General features: G+C 43.2%; 1 protein-coding gene and 1 long non-coding RNA gene across 4 annotated transcripts in view; one reads left to right on the plus strand and one right to left on the minus strand.

Annotated features, from left to right (window-relative positions):
• Window positions 1-2,323: 2,323 nt before the first annotated feature.
• LOC143441824 (uncharacterized) lies at window positions 2,324-15,866 on the plus strand. Its single transcript, XR_013109526.1, has 5 exons — window positions 2,324-3,182; window positions 11,667-11,767; window positions 12,405-12,490; window positions 13,529-13,626; window positions 14,231-15,866. It is a non-coding gene; the product is annotated as an uncharacterized LOC143441824 (long non-coding RNA).
• Window positions 15,867-15,876: 10 nt separating this feature from the next.
• Window positions 15,877-18,185, minus strand: part of LOC117705354 (aldehyde oxidase 4) — a 63,212-nt gene continuing 60,903 nt past the window's right edge. For 2 of the 3 annotated variants that reach the window (XM_076931881.1, XM_034497937.2), the window contains exons 34-35: window positions 17,654-17,821; window positions 15,878-16,685 (exon numbers count right to left, since the gene is read on the minus strand). In XM_076931881.1, the coding sequence (XP_076787996.1) occupies window positions 16,632-16,685; window positions 17,654-17,821 (222 nt within the window). In that variant the 3' untranslated portion in view covers window positions 15,878-16,631. Of the gene's footprint in view, window positions 16,686-17,653; window positions 17,822-18,185 lie in introns of all 3 variants that reach the window. The other variant, XM_076931882.1, reaches the window with a different exon arrangement.

Raw genomic sequence — 18,185 nt, forward strand, 5'->3', positions numbered from 1 at the left:
CTTGCTTCCTGGCTTTTTAAAGTCTAGGGCCTCCTAATCCCATGCCTCACCTCCCACCAACCCTGGCTTTGAAGCTGGCTCAGGATGCAACCTATACCTCTTCTCTTGCTTTCTCTGAAATCTGAGAGCATCGTGTGAAACCCACAAACAACAACCTAAGCTTAAACCCACTCTGCGCATTGCCTCGACCCAGCACCCTGCCCCAGTCCCGGAGGGACTGAGCAGAAAGCTAGCAGTAAGCTTCCCAAGACCCTGCCCCTGAATCTCCCAGCTTGGTTTTCATTCTTATGAGAAATGATTCCTCTAGGAAAATATACAGGTGAGTTCAGTCTGCTCTAGTAAGGTGAAGGTGTGGGGTGTCATACTACTTGCCCTTCCACGTCTTTCATGCTTCTTCTCTATGCTCAGAACCATTCTGTTGGAAAAGTGTGATCTGCTCAAGATACACCGAGGCTAGCTTGGGCAAGACTGTTAGTTGGTTGTCTCGAAGTAACTGGGAACAAAGCCAGGGTCTCCGGGTTGAGACAACGCTAAGTGTACGACAGGCCGATGACAGAGAAGAAACGCACTTGCCTGAAACCCTCTAACTGCATCTGCAGATACAACCATGCTATTTCATGGTTTAGCCAAAGGGATGCCCAAGGCTTGCTGCTTCTGTGTCTGGTTTTGGGAGAGCTGACGAATCCCCTCTTTTCTAGAGCATCCTCATGAGGTCATGATCACGTCATTAGAGTAAAAACCTGATGCTAGGATACAACACTCACTGTGTGATGAGGCTCTCAAGCCAGAGCCTTCCTCTTTGTCTGTCCATATGTGGCTTCCTGTCATGGAGTCTGGAAAACACTCCCAATCCAGTGTGGCTGTCAGTGCTCATGTTCCTTGACAATTCTAAAGACTTGAGGCTTCCCAGTCTGTGTGATCCATGGATGTGTTTGTGTGCGTGTAGTATATGTATTAAGAAATCGCTGAACAAATTGGGTAAGTTTTGGGAGGGAATTGGGAGATCTCTGTGATGAATTAGGACAGTCCATCCAGGTTAGACTTCAAACCCCCTGATAGATCCCCGAGGCCTGGGGAGATAAGACCCAAACTCAGTGCAGTGTGCTAAGCCTCTACAGCCCGCTTCTAGTGCTGGTCTCAGATGCTCTTGTTCTGAGGGAGAAATCCTCCTGATCCAGCCCAAGTACTCAATGCCTCCCTTCTGTTTAAAGCTGGCTTTTCTCTACTTAGGATCTTCCAGTGGCTCCACAATCCATTCAGCAAGACTCCGTATGTCTGCCACGGGAAGCCCTGCCACAGGAAGCCTTGCCACGGAAAGCCCATGAATTTGCCCCAGAATGTCTAGTTTCCTCACTCACTGTCTCCCTTGTAATGGTTTTGCCATGTTGGCCCTTTTCCTGCTTGTGGGGTATGCTGAAACTCTTCTGGCCTAGAGTCTTGGTGTATGTTATTCGTTTTGACTCATCTCTTCACTCCGAGTTTGGTTGGCTTGGCTGGTGCCTTTTTGTTATCTGGACTGAGCCTTTCCTGATCACCCAGTCTCAAGTAGCACCCTTGTCACTAGCCAGCCTGCTTGGTTTCATGGATGGCATTCATTCCTCCTCTACCTCTTCCTTCCTCCATCATCGTCATCGTCATCATCATCTCACAGAGACTTGCCTGCCTCTTCATCCGGAGTGCGGGATTAAAGGTGTGGTCTACACGATGGCTCTCCCACTGCTTTCTTAATGTGGTTACTGGTACCATTTCTTTTTGCTTTTTCCACTAGAATGTAAGCTTCAGGAAGGCAGGGATATAATATTCAGTTCTCCACTGTGTTCCCAGGGCCTATAAAAAGTATAAGCTGATGAAGGAGAAGGTTCTCATTGTCTTCATGACAACGACTTTCCCGCCCCCTAATGCTGTTCACCCCACCATCTGTTTATCACTAGAAACAGGAGAGGCTTCCTGAGGAAGAGACAGAAAGCCTGAGAGGTGAATCGGAGTGGATTCCTGAGAACTGAGAATGGGAGGAGGCTGGGAAGAGGGCTGTGCTGACAGCTGACAGCTGACATGGGCCCTTCCTATAGCCACTCCCACTTAAGGGGAAAACAACGAGGGACTGTGTTTAAAACCGTTCCTGTACTGCTCAGCACCTTACCCATCCTTTGGGTGAGGGCAACTTGTATCTACCGAGAGCACAAGGGTTGCCAATCATGATAGCCTCTCAAGCTGTCGGCCGACAGAAAACACGTGCTCCGAAAAATATTATTATCATTAAATCCTCCAAGGACAAGCATTCAGGGGAGAGAACCAGTTTTGTGTACTAAGGTTGGATTAAGGTATTAGGTTCAGGTGATATGAAAGTACTGTGGATTAGGTAAACAAATGTATTAATTCTGGGAAACTGAAAACCGACCTAAATTCTCCAGAGAAGTGTTTTTCAAGCAAAGAAAGGTTTGCTTACACGAACTCTGGGGATGTAAACAGATTGAGGAAAAGGTGCCTCTGTAGCCTGGAGACACAGGGGAGGCCTGTGAAGCTCTGGTTTGCACCCCTGCCACAAGCCCCCCGGGGTGCTCTGGTGCCCAGTTTGGAAACTGTGTACTTAGAATGAGTGAAAGTCTCTGTGGTGAGAGGGTGAGATGCAGACGTTTGCAGAGTTTTTTCTTCTCTCTTAGGTCTTAGTCAAGACAGTGGGATGAAGCAGACATTTTTTGTTTTCTGTACTTAAAAAAAGTATCTTAATTTCTTATTCATTTTGACAATTTTATTTGTGGATACAATGTATCTGGATCACCTCTACCCCAGGTGCCCTTTCAATCCCCCCACCTATGCCCTCAGCAAGTAGCCTTCCCGCCTACATAGCCTTAATTTTTAAAAATTTTGTAATCCATTGATTCCATTTAGAAGGGCTGGAATATTGAGTTGTTTTATTGGGTTAATATTATATAAGTCTTGTGCATATTACCATAACCGCTATGAGTTCACCAGCCTGTGTCGTGTTCAGAGGACAGCATTTCATAGCATCTGACTCCATTTCTGTACCGTTTCTGAGATGCCCCCTGAGCCTTGTGGGAGGGGTTTGATGGAGTTGTCCCATTTAGGGCTGAGCGCCCACAAGCCACTTCTCTCTTAGCACTTAGGCTAGTTAACCGCCTCTGCCTTAACTGCTGTCCGGTGTGGAACGGCACTGATAATCCGTGAGTACAGACAGAAATATTTTTAATTACTTACCTTTCTTACCTAACTTACTTCTTAATTTCCCGACTACAATTCCCCACCTCCTCTAGTCCCAGTCCTTCCTCCCCAAACTTCCCTCCCCCCACCAATTCCTCCTCCCTTTCTCTTCAGAAAAGGGGAGCTCTCCCATGGATATCAACCAGCCTTGGCATCTCAAGTTGGAGGAAGACTAGATGTGTTTTCTCCCACTGAGGCTAGATGGGGTAACCCAGAAGGGGGAAAGGGTCCCAAAGGCAGGCAACAGAGTTACAGTCCCTGCTCCTGCTGTGAGGAGTCCCACGTGAAGACCCAGCGACACAACTGTTACATATGTGCAGAGGGCCTAGGTCAGGCCCATGCGTGCTCCCAGGTTGGCAGTTCAGTCTCTGTGAGTCTGCATAGGCCAAAGTTAATTGATTCTGTAGGTTTCCTTGACCCCACTAGCTCCTACAATCCTTTCTCCTCACTTTCCTCTGGATTCCCCAAGCTTCTCCTGATGTTTCTCTGTTCATCTCTGCATCTGTTTCTATCAGTTGCTGGGTGAAGCCTCTTAGATGACAGTTATGCTAGGCTCATGTCTCCGAGTGTCGCAGAATATCACTAACAGTGTCAGGGGTGAGCTCCCTCTCACAGCATGGGTCTCAAGCTGGACCAGTCATTGGTTAGCCATTCCCTCAATTTCTGCTCCATCTTTATCCCTGCAACATCTTGTAAACAGAACAAATTGGAGGTCAAAGGTTTTGTGGCTGGGTTGTTGTCCTAATCCCTCCCTTGGAAGTCTTTCTTGGTTACAGGAGATGGCCTGTTTAGACTCCGTATTCCCCATTTCTAGGAGTCTTAGCTAGAGACTCACCCTCATAGATTCCTGTGATTTTCCCATTGCCCTAGGTTTCTAGCTTGTCCCAGAGATTTCTCCCCCTCCCAATTCCACTTGTCTTTCCCAGTACTTTCTATCTTTGTTCTCTCCCCACTTGATCCCCCCTGCTTCACCCCTCCCTGTCCAGTCCCCCTCCCATCTGCCTATGATGTCTATTCTATTTCCTCTTCTCAGTGAGATTCACTTGCCCCACCTTGAGTCTTCCTTATTTCTTAGCTTCTTTGGGTCTGGATTGTAGCATGGTTCTCTTTTACTTTACAGAGAATATCTACTTACCAGTGAGTACAGACCAAGTTTGTCCTCCTAGGTCTGGGTTACCTCATGCAGGGTGATTTTCTCTAGTTCCACCCATTTGTCTGCAAATTTCATGAGGTCATTGTTTTTAATAACTGATTAATACTCCATTGTGTAAATGTACCACATTTTTTCCCATTGAGGGACATCTAGGTTGTTTCCAGTTTCTGGCTGTTATGAATAAAGCTGCTATGAACATAGTGGCACATGTGACCTTGTGGTATGATAGAGAATTCTTTGAGTATATGCCCAATAATGGTATAGCTGGGTCTTGAGGTAAATATATTCCCAATTTTCTGCAAAACTGCCAAATTGATTTCCAAAGCAGCAGTACAAGTTTGCACTCCCATAGCAATGGAGAAGTTTCCTCCTTGTTCCACATCCTTGCCAGCATGCGCTGTCCCTGTGTGTTTGATCTTAGCCATTTTGACAAGTGTAAGATGGAATCTCAGGGTTGTTTTGATCTGCATTTCCCTGATGACTAAGGATGTTGAACATTTCTTTAAGTACTTGGCCATTAGAGATTCCTCAGTTGAGAATTCTATTTAGATCTGTACTCCATTTTTTTTAATTGGGGATATATATAAAATATATATATATTTAGGATATCGGTCCACTGTTGGATGTGGGGTTGGTGAAGTTCTTTTCCCATTTTCTAGGCTGTTTTCTAGGCTGCTGTTTTGTCCTTTTGACAATGTCCTTTGACTTACAGAAGCTTTTCAGTTTCATGAAGTCCCATTTATTCATTGTTGATCTTAGTGCCTGAGCCATTAGCGTTCTGTTCTGAAAGTTGTCTCCTGTGCCAATGAGTTCAAGGCTATTCCTCACTTTCTGTTCTATCAGGTTAGTGTATCTGGTTTTATGTTGAGATCTTTGATCCATTTGGATTTGAGTTTTATGCAGAATGATAGATATGGATCTATTTGCATTCTTCTACATCCAGTTAAACCTGCTTGTTGTTGAAGATTTGTTGAAGATGATTTCTTGTTTTCTGCCCTGGCCTGCGGGGGGTTTCAACAGAGTACCCTGAGAGAAAGGGGAAGAGAATGGAAGGGACAGGAGACACAAAGAACGAGACCAAGACAAGTTTTCTGATCAAGGTCCAACAAACTGTATTTTCTTAGGCTCTTTATACAGGTAGGGGAGGGGGTGAAGCAATTGGGGGGGCCTTCACAGAAACTGGGCACAAGGCCAAGGCGAATCTCTGGTGGCTGAGGGATGTATTGTCTAGCTCAGGGCATCGACCACTTTCCTCAGGGCATAGTGACCATTAGCTGTCTGTTTTCAGAAATAGCTGAGGGAAAACAAAAGTTAAAACTATTCTTATTTAAAATGGAGTCTAAATGTAAAATGGAATCAGGTTGGCTCCCAGCAGTTTTCTATTGTATAATTTTGGCTTCTTTGTCAAAACTCAAGTGTTCATAGGGGTGTGGTTTTACTGCTGGGTCTTTGGTTCAGTTCCATTGACCAACCTGTTTGTTTTTATGCCAATACCACAGTTTTTATTACTGCTCTGTAGTACTACCTGTATCCAGGGATGATGATACCTCCAGAAATTCTTTTATTGTATAAAATTGTTTTAGGTATCTTGGGTTTTTTTTTTTTTTTACTGTATAAAGATGAATATTATTCTTTCAAGGTCTGTAAAGAATTGTGTTGGAATTTTGATGAGGATTGGATTGAATCTGCACAGAATTGAAGTACATTCTTACATTGGTACAGAATTTGTATATTGATACAGGTTTAAAGTTTTCATTGACATAAATCTTTGTATATTGACACAAAATTTAAAATCAATTTTGTTACTCTTAGAGAGGCATTGTGTTCATGTAACTCTAAGAACACAAGGCTTAGACTCAGTCCTTCTAATAGCTGCTATTAGAAACTGTTTAGGATAATTAAGTAATACAAGTTAATGATTAGATAATAAACTCATGATAATATTAGATTCTGATTTAATTACAATGAAGTGTTTTCAATATTATTCAAATAGTAAATAGCTAAGAGTACTCAAGGTTTAACAGTTCAGATATACTATATATAGATCGATATTCTTCAAAAGCATTAGAGATACACAGAATATGACATTTAAAATCATTTCATTATCAATAGATCTTTGAATAGGAAACATGTCTATTCTTAACAATACCCCCATCCCACTTCAAAGAAGATATTGAGTATCATTACCTCCATATAGAGACATTCCAGTGTGGCAAGGTAGCTGCTGGGCAAGAATTGCCTTAATTTCGTCTACAGACAAAATTGTGTCCAAAAAAGGACAAATGGATGCAGGATAGTCGATTGGTAAGCTCTGCCAAGACAGGGTAAGCTAGTCCTTCATAATTCCTGCTTCACTTAAGGTCTGTCAGATGGTTGTGGGCCAAAAGGCTGAAGGCAGATGCTCTAACATTAAAAAGAATATCAGGGACTGTCCAGATAGTCAGCTTCTCTATAAATTGTGTAAGTTTTGGAAGCTATGTCTTTGTGCTTTCTACATATTCAGGTAACATTTAATTCCTTCTCAGAACTCTGACAAGGTTGAATTATATTAGTCAATTATAGACTCATAATTGAACTTAAGTTGTTTAGCATTAAAGGTGTTCTAGATGTGAAAGGATGGTTTTCAGATGGTAATTCAAGTTAAAATCAAACATAATTCAGGTACAGAATTGTAAACTCTAAATTAGGGTAGATGATAGAATACTTTATCTAAATTGCCATATATGATGGACTGGATGTTATAAATATGTATCATACTTTATAATTTACACAATTGTCATAATTATATTCAATGTATATCTGAGGGAAAAGAGCCTTTTTTAAAATTGGACAAAAGGAAGAAATGTAGCTGCTTGTATTCTAATGCTAATTATGTTCCCCTCAAAACAGTTTACATAAGACTGGCTGCATGTAGCTTCTGGGAACCTGCTCCCAGTTAGTTCTGATTGGTAACAGCCAATAGCTGGAGAGGACAGACAGAGGTGGGATTTTAGGAATTCCTGGGCTTAGGACTGGGAGGAGAAGGGAAAAGGGAGATCCACCATGCTGGGAGAGTGTGGAGGAGAGGAGAGACACCATGCCTGAGAAGAGTGCAGGACAGAGAGGCATAGTTGTATAGTTTTAAAAAAACAGGCTAAATCTAGCTAGGCACCAGCAACTGTGGTCTCTGTTTGTTCCTAGCCTGGTGCAATGGCCTGAGATGGTGACTGCAGATGTGTTTCTCCTGGCCAACGCCTCTCCCACAAACGCTGACTCTGTCTCTCCAGAGCTTTGAGATCCCGCTTTTGCCAGTCCACCGTCCTGCAGCTTGCTCTTACCAGTCTGCGCTCTATTGTGGTTACCTCTCCTCTAGAGCTCGGTCCTTTGCCCAATCTTCCTGTTCCAAAGCCTGGCCAAATTCTGACGCGATTGTTTTTTCCTTCCTGCCCACCTGAGTCACCATGAATGGAAAACACCAGGCAATCTTAGTTTAAAATTAACAGATAACACAATCGTTGGGTGCAGAATCTGTCGTCCTAAACTCATCAACTATTCTATATAGGAAATTCTTCCAGTGTGGAGGTCTCCACAGGGTCTAATAATTCCCGGTCTACATCCTGCATATTCTTGCTTTCCACCTTGATGGAAAGAAGGGCCAACCTGGTCAAAGGGCCATGGCTCTGGATATCATAGGCCCTAGGGGGAACCTACTACTGTTACCTTACTAAATTAATATGCTGTCAAACTGACTTCTAAGTATTTATGTTTATCGATCTAAATAGTCCTATAATCTCTAAGGAAATAGAGGCAGTCATTAAAAATCTCCTAACAACAACAAAAAAGCCCAGGGCCGGATAGTTTTAGCACAGAATTCTATCAGACTGTCAAAGAAGAGCTAATGCCAATACTCCTCAAATTATTCCACTAGATAGAAACAGAAGAAACATTGCCAAAATCATTTTATGAGGTTATAGTTACCCTGATACCAAAACCACACAAAGACTCAACAAAGAAAAGGAATTACAAACCAATTTCCCTTGTGAACATTGATGGAAAAATACTCAATAAAATAATTGCAAACCAAATACAAGAGCATATCAAAAAACTCATCCACCATGATCAAGTAGACACCATCCCAGAGATGCAGTGATAGTTCAACATACAAAAAAATCTATCAATGTAATCCACCATATAAACACATGTAGACATAAATATCAATAAATAAATTCCTGTGGCAGTTTCACTACTTGACCCAAGGTTTATGTCCCAAATGAAAGACACACACACACACACACACACACACACACACACACACACACACAAACACAGCCTTTATATTTTAATATGCTTAATCAGCACAATAGCTGGGCCACTGCCTAACCTCCATGCTGTTAATCCCGAGTTATTACTTACTTATTCTATGTTCCATCTTGGCTGCTCCTGACAAAATTGAACAGCCCTCTGGGCCACGCTGTCCTAGATCCTTCACAAGGTGACTGTGTGTAGGGGAATTGATTGGCTAATGAAAACAACAAGAAGCCAATCTCTGGGAAAAGAGGAGGAGGCAGGCTTTCCCAGACCGAGAGAGGAAGAGGGGACATGAGAGGAAGGAATGGCCCTTCTTTTCATCAAGGTGGAAAGCAAGAATGTGGAAAAGGCCTCTGATTGGTTACCTCCATAACCTTCTTCCTTCTATTATACTCATAACACATCTTGCCTGGCAGGTCAGTAATGCAATGTTCAAGGTTCACTAATGTGTAATTCCATTGATGACTTACATCTTTTGCTCAGAAACCTGTATGACACCTTCTGGCACGATGGAAACTAGCCAGCAGGGGGAAGTTTTCAAGTCAGTTTGAGTTTGACTTTTTTATGTCTTATGACAAAGGTATGTTGTGTCACTTGGGGAATAGTTGACTGATTATATCTGCCATGACAGAGTAATCAGCCCTTAATAATTCTGCATCACTAGGTCTGTCAGATGATCCTGGGCCAGAAGGCTGAAGATCAGATGCTCCAACGTTCTGTAGTATAGGGACTGTCCAGGTGTTCAGCAGTCTCTATAAATTGGCTAAGTTTTAGAAGCTATGCTTTGTGCTTCCCATAATTTCATTTAACTCAGTCATTCTGGATTTCTGATGGGGTTGAAAACTTATAGTCTCATAGCCAATCCTGGCTATTTACTTTGAGAGAAAAGATTTGAGAGGATGGTTTTCAGCTGACATTCATTCTAAAGCCAAGAAAAAAAGCCAGGTTCAGAACTAAGTCTTTTAGTTAGGAGAGATGACAGAGGTTCTGGTTAGTCAACAAAATAATGGACTGGGTATTAGGACTATCTTGTACCTTACTGACACAAATTGGTATAGTTATGCTCTAATTTTATTTTGAGAGAAAAGTTTTATTTTAACAGGAAGGGTGATATGTAGGAGGAGCTAAGGTTGGAGGAGTAAGGAGAGGAAGAGGAGGAGTAAGGAGAGGAGGAGTTAGGTGACAAGAAGTGTGTGTGGGGGGGGACATGGAGGCGGATGTTCATGTGTCTCCGCCAGTCAAAGATAGTTGATATATCTAGGTTGGGTATTGGGTTACACTTCTGATTGTATGGGCATCTTGATATTGAGCATTACCAAACTTATAAAGCCTTTGATTAACATTAAAAAAATTGTATAAAAGCAAAAAGGAGAAGGGGGGATGGGATAGGGTTTTTCTAGGGAGGAGAAATGGGGAAAGGGGATGGCATCTGAAATGTAAATAAAATATTCAATAAAAAATTTAAAAAAGTATGTTGCATCTTCAGTAATATGTACTTTAATTCTCTAAAGTAGTGATTTCTAACCTTCTTAATGGTGAAAACTTTAAAATAATTCCTCATATTGTATTGACCCCAACCATAAAGTAATTTCATTGCTATTTTATAATTGTGATTTTGCTGTTATAAATCATAATGTAAATATCTGGTATGCAGGGTATCTGATATGTGACCCCCAAGTTGAGAACCAGTGCTCTAAAGGAAGATTGTATGTGTGTGTGTGTGTTTGTGTGTGTGTGTTTTGCTGAGGACTGAACTCAGTACCTCATACATGTGAGGCAGGTGCTTTGCCACTGAATTACATCCTAGACCTAAACTTCCTCACTTTTAAATAGATTATCCTAATTGATGAATGAAACTTTATCTCTGTTGACTCTGGTACTTGAATATGTGCTATTAAAATGGTCCTGTGATTTACATCAAAGAATCCTATGTTCTATTTTGGCTATGACATGTCCCCTACAGCTCATGTGTTTTCATCTTGGTTCCCCTATATGGTAATTATTGAGGTGATTGGGAATCATAACAGCACTAACTTCGTGAAAGGGTTAACTCATTGATGAGTTCATAGCTAAATGGAGATGCAAGTAGCTAAGCTATTAGGAGGTGTGACCTATTGGAGAAAGCAGATTGCTGGAGACATGCCTCTGATGTATGCATCTCACCCCTAGTCTCCCTCTTCCCACCTCTCCCCCTTCCTCCCCTCTCTCTTCCCTTCTCCCTCCTCTACCTCTCCTCTCTTGCTTACTCATACTCATCCCTACTTTATTCCTCTATGCTTCCTGGCCACCATCAGCAGCTTTCTGTGCCATGTTTCCATCCCATAATGCCCTGCTTCACCAACATGGAAGCAAATGTCAAGTGACCGAAACATCTGAAATGGATCTGACCTTCTTATGGGTATTTTTCTCAGATATTTTCTCATCGTAACGGAAAGCTGACTAACACATCTTGTCAGTCAATAATGAAATTAATGTTAGAAATCACATAGCCTTCCCCAGTAAATGAATCTTCCATTTGGGTGTGGGGAGTAACATATCTTGCTTGCTGATGTAAGTGGAAAAATACTGGCTTATTTTGAACTCTTTAAAATCCAGATTTAGGGCTAGGGAATGTAGGTCAGTGGTGGAGTACCTGCCCAACATGCTCGAGGCTCTTCGTTCAATCCCCAAGATTTCGTATAAGAAAACCAAACAAAAAGTGGGAGGTAAAGCCTGGAGTTGGGGCACAGACAAACAGAGCAATTGCATATGCTTTTAGAACCTTGAGATCTTGGGTTGATCATTAAATGTCCTTAGTCAGGGAGATCTCTGCTCATATTTAGAGGAAGAGGGCAAAGCAGCCTAGCAAAGCTGGGTGCTCAGGCTCCTGACCAAAATGGAGGCAGTGACACAGCCTTGGACCACTTGTGCTGTCGACAACTGAGTGTAGGATCCCAAGGGGCCCAGTCAGGTGCTTTTTGAAGTGGTGGATACTCCATACAAGTTTAGTTGTTGTTGTTTTTTTCAGCAACTGGGTCTCTGGGGTATGTGACTGACTGCTCCACAAATGTAGAGAGAAGTGCAGAGCCTCTGGCATTAGCCTGTGCTGCCCTCATGTAGGGCCATGAGGTAAGGTCCCACCATGGATGCTTCTCCCCTCCTGTTTCTCTATATGCTTCCAAAGCAGCAGTCTCCCACACTGGGTGTACTTCCTCATTCCTCCCAGGTTTTTCATGTGTTCTTGTCCCCTGACACCCACCCCACAAATCAGCTTAAAATACCGAGGACTCAAGGGGAGATCAGATGAGATCCAGGTGACATCTTTGGGGGTTCCTGGTTATGGTCAGACTCACAGTCTGTCTTCATTATGGGCAGTAAGACATGGGTTCCCCTCCCTTGGATGGAAGTTGTGGAATTTCTTGCCTCTTTCTGCTCCCTTGTGAAAAATGGGAGCCATGACTGGCTGCCAGCTGCTGGAGGCTTCATCTCCCTGATGGAGAGCTCCAAGGGAGGGGGTGAAGTGTCATCCTAGGGGACTCGGAGCACTAACCACTCAGTGGCCAATGTGAGATGTGATAGCCAGACCCCCCGACCCCATCCTGTCTCTCCAGTCATTTCAGGCTCTCTCTGTTCTCTTGGAACAGAGCCAAACTTCCTACTTCTTAGATTTAAAAGTCACTCCTTGTTTTTCTTTGATCTCCTGTTCCCCCCTCACATTTGCTTCAGCCTCCTGTGAACCTGGATTACAGAGTGTCCCATTTCATAGGTACTAACTGACCTACCAAGCAGCCGTGGACAGTGAGATCCGTTAATGAAATGGAAAAGGGAGAGCAGATCTTCTAGGAGCACAGAGTGAGTTATAAGTAAATATGACCCTGGCCATGTGAGTCCTCTCAGGCGAAGGGGGAGAGGACTCCCCTTACAGCCCCCAACCATCCCTCCTATGCCATGACCATAGCCCACTATGCTTTTCATTGCCTACGGGCCTAAATGAGAAGTTTATCCTTTTTAATTTTATTTTTAAAGCAATTTCTAAGTACTTACCAGAACTGAATAGGACTTAAATCTAACCAACAAACTGGCTAATTTAAATTAGCTGTGCCTCACTGAAATGTAGTTATCTTGTTCCCCCGAGAAGAAGAGTGATTTCACTCTAGAGATTCAAATGTTCCCAATTTACAGGCTGGGTTGGAGATAAAAGTCCAAAGGCCACTTTCAAACCCAAAGATGAGTGGGCTGTTCTATAAGGTTCTAAGAATTTGCCCCTCTTTATCCCCCCCCCCCCCAGGGTTTCCTGTATCCCAGGTTGGCCTCAAGTTTGCTATGTGAAGGATGACTTTGAACTCCTGACTCTCCTGCCTTCCCTCATGAATGCCGGAATTACAGATGTTCACCACCATACTGGGTTTATACAGTGCAGGGGATTGAACTCAGGGTTTCAAGCCAGCTAGGTAGGCAAGCACTCTGTGAAGTCCCCACCCAGCAAGTAAGGTTTCCTTCTGAAGCTAAGGAAATAAAATCTTGACACCAAGAACTTGCCTAACACTGAGCACTAGAGGGCAGTAGATCTGCATTTTCTGAGACTGAGAGGTAAGGAGAACCGTATTAAAGGGTGTAAAAGCATCACCTAGTGACTAGTCTTTGTATGTGTGTGTGTGTATAACCAAACAAAAATCAACCCTAATTAAGAAACTAAGAGAAGAAGTAGTCTAAAATGATAAGGGCCAGGTTTTTAAGAATGTGTGATACAGTTCTCCCAAGAGCTGTATAGTAAGTGAAACTTTAGAATGGTCCAGAAGGGAAACAACTATAGAAGTTTAAGGAGTTGGGGTTCTGGGGTGAGGGAAGGAGTAAATGAGACACTAAAGTATTTTCTTGTCGGGGCCACAGGTGGAAATATGGAGACAGACATAGCACGAGTCCAGGAAGGTGACAGTGTTTGGTAGCCTTCTTCTAAACATCAGTAGAGGATATGTATTTGCTCATAGGTAAGTAGAAATGAAGAATCAGAGATATAATTAAATTTCCAAATTAACGAAAGAGCAAATGTAATGACTCATAGCTCAAACTAACAGGCTAAAATGACAAGAACCAGGAAAACAGTGTAAAATGTATAATCTATAGTATGTCGAGTTTAAATCATGTGTGCTACAATATAAAGTAGTACAACATATATGAAGGAACAATTAGAAAATTGTAACCATTATAACAGAAGCATCGTCACTTCTGCTGCATACAAGTAATCATTAGCAGGTTCACTATGTTAATTATGGGTTTCATGATGACATTTGTGTACTTACATATAACTCTCAGGGAGGAGTCTCACTTCATGAGCTCTCTCCTGACAGGATGCTGAGGGCTGATCCTGTACAGAACACAGAGGAAATCGAACTGGGTGGGAATGGAAGCTTCTTCCTTAATGGCTAGTTCTCAGGATGGGCTGTGTAGGGTTACTGGGGAAGGATTATCACAGCTGTACTCAACTGTGGAGCCCGAGGGCAACATTGCTGACAGGCACTGGTGAGGAGAGCCCATTGGTGCAATACCCAGAACTCAGCGGTGTGTGCTTCGCTCCCCCATTTTTTTTTTCAGCTGCTGTGTTCTCTACATGTCTTCTTCTGGAACCCTTCCTGTGACGGGGCCAAGTGACAGAGGTGTCCTATTTATTTGCATTTAACAGTCACCTGGTCTTCTCAGTTGACCCATTAGGAGTTGCTCTAGCGTCTGCCCACTGTAAAAAGACGCTTCTAAGAGCAGTGCTGGAGTGTGGACAGAAACACAACCGTGCAGAAGAGACTCGACAGGCTCATCGTGTCCATGTAAAGCAGGAGCAGCAGCTTCCCTGCTAAGCAGATGCCCCCACCCCCACCCCAGCTATGGGCTTTTGGCTGGGTTTACAGTACCGTACATGAATTAGTCTATGTGGACTGTGCCTGAAATCCAATCAGGAAGTTGTCATCCTTATAATAGACTTGCCACGATTGCATTAGTAGGCACACCTCACGAGTTTCCATTCCAGCCCAGCCTGACTTCTATGTTCCGTGCCTAATGTATGTTATGCAGGGAGACTACTTTTTAAATTGTCCTGACATAATGAGTTTGTGGGCTAGGTTCCAGGAAATGTAGATTATTGGGGGAGGGGGAATTAAAAGATTAAATTAAACACTTAAAGGCACACATTTTCACCCTCACTTTGGGGTAGGACACAGTAATAAATGAGCCTTTCTCCTGCTAGTCGCTAGTCTCTGCTCCTTATTCTGGTGCTAGTGTGGTATACTCAGGGAATCTGGATGTGGAGCTGGAGAGATGAGCCCACCCTGGACTCTTGGAGTGGCTGAGAGCAAGTCCCCAACAGTACAGAGAGTCCTGCTCCCCCATCTGTTCTGGTTAGAATACAGCTTTTCTCCCAAAGTGTGTGTTAGAAGCTTGACTACCAGGGCAGTAGTGTTGAAATCCTAAGAGGTGTGTGTGTTCATTGATGGAGGCCAGAGTAGTATACTGGGTGCCCTGTTCTAATCCTCTCCACCTATTTCTTTAAGACAGGCCTTCTCACTGAACCTAGAGCAACCAGCAAGCCCTAGCCATTCTCTACCTTCCACAGCACTGGGTAGCATGAGCCCCTGCTAGCTTTCTTTGTGGGTGCCCAGGATCTCGGTTTTACTATGTGTACAGCAAACACTCTTGCCCTCTGAGCCACCTCTCCAGCCAGCAGCCTGTCCTTTTAATCTGGTCTCAAATCTGTTAAAGTTGCTTTGAGTTTGTTCTTCCACCACTCAGCTATAGCCCTTCATGTCTACAGAGTTTAGATAAAGAGGAGCCTTAGCCCTGAGCACACAGATCCTTGACAGTGAGTCAGTTTGTCTATTTCTGCTTTTAACCTTCCCAAGAGAGGCTCTAGGCTGCATTTCCTTGGGAAAATCAATGTAAGATAGGTAGAACGAAACCAAAAGAGAAAGGAACTTTGTGACTTTTGTGTTACTTTGGTGGCAAAAAGAAGTGGTTGTGATTTTATCTTCAGCCATTAAGCCAAAGCCAAACACGAGAGTGGCCCTGGACTGATGCTTTGCTCAGTGTGGTTGCCTAGGAGAGGAAGATTGTATCACGTACCCAGTTCACAGTGGAGGAGGGGTGTCATCTGGAAACTTTGGATGGTGCTTTAAATCTGTTTTATGTTGTTATAACAAAACACCAGAGGCTTAGTACTTTGTGAAGAAAAGAGGTTTATTTTGGCTCATAGTTTAGAGGCCAGATCACAAGACTGCCCATCTGGTGAGAGCCTCCTTTCTGTCACAGTAGATGGCATCACACTCTAGAAATGCAATGGCTCACACTGGCAGAGAGAAAGTGAGAGATGGGGAGGGGCAGACTTTGGGGAACTAGTCCATTCCTTCCTATCACCATTGATCCCCTCACAAATGTCCTCTCAATAGGTTCCACCTCTTACAGTTTCAGCACCACCACCCTGGGAGCCAAGTTTCCAGCACACATCTTTGGAGACAAGCTGTATTTGAACCTCTCTCCAGCTCCACTTCCAGATTCCCCGAGAGCTTACTGCTTGCTCTTGTGATACTGTCTGTACCACAGGAAGTGGCAGGCTCTGTAAAGTGGGTTTTCCAGGTGTGCTGATTTTGGGAGATTCCAGTCTAGAGAAAGTTTTGGGATAGACAGTTCTGTTGGGTTTCAAGCATAGGTGCTTGAAACAGAACACAAGGAGTCCCTCCTGAGCTACCCCAGGTTAGCCAGGTTTAAAAACTCACCACGATGCAGATTTTCAGGATAATGAAACTAAGTCGGAATTTCCAATTCTAAGTTTTGTCACACAATTTGGTAAAAATCTGTATCTTAACATGCAATCACACAATAACCCAATCACAGGGAATAATTAAAAACAGTAAAATCATGTTTGATAAATTCTAGTCAACCCATATGCTGCTCTGATTTGGGGCTAGTTTGAGTCAGCTGTGTGGTCTTTCTTTTTCTTAAAGACATGAGATTAAGACACATGGATGGACCAAGGTGTGAATGTTGAAGGGTCATCTCTGGGAATCTAAAAAAGATAAAAAAATAAAAGACTTTTGTTAACGAAATGTTATTCCACAAAGAACCATTATTATCCGAAGGCATTTAAAAATAGAACAAGTTGATATCAATTTTTCTTTTTATTAGTTTTACAATTTCTGTGTCTATTTCAATCATTTAGTCACACACTTATCACAATACACAGCTCATACAGATGTGCTTCTGCTGTTTGAGATGGGGTGTATTTCTGCCCAGCTTAGGCTGGTCTTGAATTTGTGGTCTTCCTGTCTCAGCTTCCAAAGTGCTGGGATTACAGGTGTATGTCACCATGCTTGGATCCTGTCCTGTTTTGGTTTGTTGTCAGGGATGGAATACAGGGTCTCTTGAATGCTACACTCCAGCTCTTACCCTGATAAACTTCTTATGTTTGGGATGACCTAGAGCCACTGAGCAGCACGGTAACCTCAAGGCCTTACATATTATTGGGCTTTATACCCATGATTCATGTGGGTGGCAGGAGGCAGTGCCTTGGAGAGATGGTTTCTGGGACAGCTCTTGGTGTAATTTTTGCAGCAGAACAGTATTCTATATAGTGTGTGATAGCAACGCATGGAGAGGCGTGCCCAGAGACCTGACAGTTTCATTTCAATTACTTCTATTAGTTTGCATAACAGATACTTTCTGCATAATTGAGCAGGCCAGAGATCTTGTAAATGAGGCAATCAAAAGTCCACATCAATTGCATTTTGATAAAATATTTAAGCAGGCAATCTACCATGTCCCTTTGCTATTAGCGGGCTGTTCCTTTAGAGTCTGAAATAATTAAGCCAACATTTGTAGATGTTTGGAGGCATGTAGGAAGCGGTGAGTGGAGGCAAAAGGAGACTTTTCATAGAAAAAGATGGACATGACCTGCAATGTTGTCATGGTTACAATATCCAAGTCAAGAACATTAAAGTCCATAAAGGGGGTGATGACAGTAGGGACTTCCCTTACCATGTCAGTAAACTGATCCACACAAGCCATGCGAATCACTTCAGGTGTTGCTGGGCTATTCAAGGGGAAGATGTCACTCAGCCCTCTCTCTTTTCGGGCAGTGGTCACTGCATCATATATGGCAAATAAAACGGAGGACCCCAGGAACATTCCAGCCTCACCCAGTCCCTGAGAAAAGCGTAAAGGTTGTTAGGAGAGCAAAGCTCTTTAGGGTCAATCTCACACACAAAGGTGATTAGGGGCACGCATGCACACGGACACGCAGGCACACATGCATGTACACACACCTTCTCTGGCTTCATCACTCCTCAGAAGGAGTGTATCCAAGTAGCTGGAACTTGATCCCCCTCAGAGTAATTTGTGAGTAGAGTTTTTATGAGAGTACCTGGTGAGAATACCTAGGGCAGCAGGCAGCTAAAAGCATCCATTGTTTTCCCACCCAAGTCATGTCCTGAAGACCATGTCCTCAGTGCCTTCTAGGGTGCTTTTAGTTACATTTTAGTTAATTTTGCAGTGTTGGAGCCAGAACTGA

This window comes from Arvicanthis niloticus, chromosome 3 (genome assembly GCF_011762505.2).
Source record: "Arvicanthis niloticus isolate mArvNil1 chromosome 3, mArvNil1.pat.X, whole genome shotgun sequence".
In the NCBI taxonomy this organism is placed as follows: Eukaryota; Metazoa; Chordata; class Mammalia; order Rodentia; family Muridae; genus Arvicanthis; species Arvicanthis niloticus.